Genomic DNA, 4,117 nt, shown 5'->3' with positions numbered 1-4,117 from the left:
GGGAAAAAACTGGTGGAAGAATGCTGGAAAGAGAGGAAGAAAGAGTGGGGGGCAGGAAGAGAAGGAAAATGGGCGAGGATAAGGAGGAAAATATTAGAGGAGGAAGGAGATGGTAATGAGATAAGGGAAGGAAGCAGAGAAGAGGAGAAAAACATAGTACAAAGAATAATAGGGAAGATAAGAGAGAAAGAAAAAGCGGAAAGAAGAAAAAAGATAGAAGAATCTACATACAACAGAGAATACAAGAAGCTAATAAAAGAAGAGAGAGCAGAATATTTAAGTAAGAGAATGAAGAAGAAAGATAGAAAAACGATAGCAAGGTTCAGGTGCGGCAATGAAGTAAGAGAAAAAGAATATTGGAAAGCAGAAGAGGAAAAAGTATGCAGGCTATGTAAGAAAGAGATAGAAAGCATGTGGCATGTACTTAAGGAATGTGAAAAGACAGGACAGAAAGAGGAGATAGAAAAAGTGTTAGGGGAGGATGGACAAGGGCTGATAGTACTAAGGAGAATAGAAGAAGAAAGGAAGAAGGCGGCAGAGGAAGGATAGAGATGCGTTTTATTTTTATTTTTATATTTATTATTTTGATTTTGATTTTATTGTCAATTTTATTCTATTCTATTTTTGTTTTAGCATGTGTTAGTTTATATAGCTCCAGTTCTTTCAGTTACAGTCTTAGTGTAGTCTATATTTTATTTTATTTTGAATTGTATTTAAGTTCAGGCTCAGTCTCAATTTGAATTTAAATTTTAACTTTAGTTTTAATTGAGTTTCAGTGTATTGTATTAAAGGCAAATTTAAATTTATATATAAGCGCAGAGTGGATGGAAAAATTTTGTAACCGGAAGTTCGTCCTAAGCCGAAAGACAAGGACTAAGCACAAATAAATAAATAAAAAAATTAAACTAATTATAAAAATTTTGATTACATATTTAATTAAAAATTATCCAGTTTATGTCGTGTCTGGTATCATTTTAAGAAAATTTATTTAAGAAAATTTATTTTATGTCACATGCAGATATACATAAAAATACTTCAATAATAATTTATTATCGCTATCCCTAATATGTACTAGAATGGCAAAACATCACGCATAGCTAATAAAACATTAATAAATCCATAATATTTCTCCGTAATTTTGATCCACAATATATATTTAGCACGGACATGCACCAAAATCGGTCGTTTTACCATGGCATCAAAAAGTGAATCTGCCCATGTAGTTTCGCCTGTTCTAAAATGGATCTAGTTGACGCTACTGTACCAGCTAGAAAAAATATTTTATGAAAAACGGCGGCGCGACTCCTCTCAGGCCTCTCTCTGATTACAGAATCGATACCCTAAATCCGCCGTAAAGCCGGATCATATGAACCCTACTTCATATTCGCGCGGCGAATCAATAAATCGCTCTAGCCGCCACCGCCACCGCGTGGCGTCGCGACGCGCCGCGCCGGGGCGCGCGCGACCCTGAAAATCGAATAAATAGTGGCGAGCGACGCCGGATCCGGAGCAGACGTCAGACGTCACGACGATAGCCGCGAGTGCCGGATACTTGCGACGTCGACGTCGCGGGGCTCGCGATCCTTGGCTTACTTTTACCCTTCGCCGTCATCGTAACGATAAGGTACCATCAGGTTGCGCGGGCTTCTCCTTATCGCTCTTCACGGGCGCGCCGTACCTCGGTAGGCTACGGAATTTTATCCTACCGATGAGCGCGCGGTCGGGGCGCGATCGCGCTTCCACCGAGGGTGCCGCGCGACCGTCGCGGCGATACAGGCCGCGGCCCAGGCTTTAAATTCAAAGACGAAGGAATGACGCTGGAGAACCCGTTCTTTGTCGTCAAAGAGTAAGTGTTTCGTTGACGATATAGGAACGACCGCATCGATTTTTTCGCGCGATCAACGTATATATGTATATATATATGTATGCGTCGCGAGCCTGAAAAAAAGAAAGAAAAAAAGAGCAACGATTCGAACGTAGATCCCATGCATATCACATTGTCATGGGGATTTTTCGTAGGAAGGGAGGAGGAGGATTCTATATAGAATAAGAGGAAGAGAGAGAGAGAGCGTGTATGAGAGAAGGTTCGCAAACATGCTCTGATAACGACGCGACCGATAAGAGCTCGGAGGTGCGATATCGCGGATTAAATTGATGCGACGACCGATTGTCGAAGCGTTATCGCAATACTGAATTTAAGATTCGCATTAGCATGAAATTTCAAATTGTAAATTCTCTTTTTCTCTTTCCTTCTCTTTCTTTGGATTTCGCAATTTTTTAAATTTAAGTTTTGAAAATTTCCATTTTTTTTTTTTTTTTTTTTTTTTTTTTTTTTTTTTTTTTAAGAACAGCGTATCTCGTAGCGCGGGTTATCTCGAGCTGACATATTGCTTCAATGATAGCAATACTGTCACCGTGTATGACAGAATGATAATATGCATAGGTTTTGTGTATAATGAATATTGCACGATATTGCGTCTTTGACAGATTTGACACTTTAGTGAAATGAATGATTTATAGTTTAGCGTTTTTTAAATAAAAAATTATTATTTGTAAACTATAAATTCTTATGAAGATTAAATGATGTAAATCAACATATATATATATATATCTCGTAAACTCGCGAAATAACTAATTAAATAATTTTATATATGATTCGTTTTGTATGAAACATATCATTTTTCTTTTTATATATTTCTCTAAACATCTCTTTAAATATTTCCGTTATTTTCAAGACACGAAAATATATCTAAAACAGGAATTATTTTAAAGGGGTGAATTTTAGGTGAATTTCTTATTTTATTAAGAATATTATTCTTTCAAAATCGCACGGCTCTTAAAAATTATATTTTGACGTTCTTTAAAATTAAACCATACGAGATTTTGACATAAAATAAATTTATATTGTTAATATCAAACATTTTTTTTATACTTTCTTCTGATATATTTTAATATAAAATATATATGAAAAACGTAAAAGATTGTTTTCTAAACAGTTTTCAAACATGCGCGATATCTATAAGAGAAAACATAACCTCTTTTTGTAGAGATTTAATGCGAAATACTCACCAGTTTATTTAAAATAGTACGATTATTGTTATATTAGTATAATAAGTAATTAGTATAATAATTATTATAATTATATATAATATATATTATAATTAGTATAATAATATTGTTATAAAGTACGATTATTGTTATATAGGTATAACAGATATCATCATTTAATAATTACATTATTATACATATAATTATATTGATGCATGACACGACATTTAAATTCAAAGACGCGGAGTATTGTATGCGCATGAAAAGAAATGTTCTTTAAACGAAAGAAAAAGAGAAAGAGGAACTGCGAAATGTAAAATTACCTAATAATTTTGCTATAGAAAATTGTGATGTATGTCAAAGAAAAAAATTACTTAGAAATTATTGTAACTATTTGCAAAAATATATTTGTAGAGACGAATCATCAATCACATCTCTAACATAAAAACTGTACTAATCTGAAGTTAATTTTAAATTTGAATATCCCAGATAACGCGAATCTATTCTATAAACATTCTATAAATCTTCAGTGAATATTTAAATATTCTAATAAAATGAAAAAAAAAACGATCTATGAATCTTCAAAAAATTTCAACATGGAATCATTCTAAAAGAAAATTTATAAAAATTCTTTTAACACGAGAATATTCTACAAAGATTTATAGATAATTCTGTAAGAATATCCTCAAAATAGTATATTTGACATTAAATAGGATAATCAAAGAATATATATTTGATGTTATCTAGGATATGACTTTGAATTAGAAAATCTGAATTATAATTCTAAATATAAATTTTTAAATCTAACTTGGATCGAATGTAAATGTGAAATTTTTGCGCGTGTCTTCCGATACTGGAAACAATGTGTCATTGATTAATCACAGGCGAATGCCTGTGCAAATCTGTCTAGATAATTATTGCGACTTAATTGGCTCGCACGTGCGACTTGTTATGTTTCAGCGAGGTGTGCAAGGCGTTGAACAAGAATCGCGGCTTGTACGGCCGTTGGAGCGAGCTGCAGAATGTCGGGATCACGTCGCCGACCGGAGGCGGAGGTGTGCCGATGAGC

General features: G+C 33.9%; 1 protein-coding gene across 2 annotated transcripts in view; it reads left to right on the top strand.

Annotated features, from left to right (window-relative positions):
• The first annotated feature begins 1,518 nt into the window (after positions 1–1,518).
• LOC115234788 (syntaxin-6) overlaps positions 1,519–4,117 on the top strand; it is a 13,143-nt gene continuing 10,544 nt past the window's right edge. The window contains exons 1-2 of one of the 2 annotated variants that reach the window (XM_029806122.1): positions 1,519–1,846; positions 4,009–4,117. In XM_029806122.1, coding sequence (XP_029661982.1) covers positions 1,812–1,846; positions 4,009–4,117 — 144 coding nt within the window. In that variant the 5' untranslated portion in view covers positions 1,519–1,811. The remainder of the gene's footprint in view (positions 1,847–4,008) is intronic. The other variant, XM_029806121.1, reaches the window with a different exon arrangement.

This window comes from Formica exsecta, unplaced genomic scaffold (genome assembly GCF_003651465.1).
Source record: "Formica exsecta isolate Colony F162 unplaced genomic scaffold, ASM365146v1 scaffold207, whole genome shotgun sequence".
Classification (NCBI taxonomy): domain Eukaryota; kingdom Metazoa; phylum Arthropoda; class Insecta; order Hymenoptera; family Formicidae; genus Formica; species Formica exsecta.
Note: the sequence above shows the minus strand (reverse complement) of the source record. Positions and strands in the feature narration are given on the sequence as shown.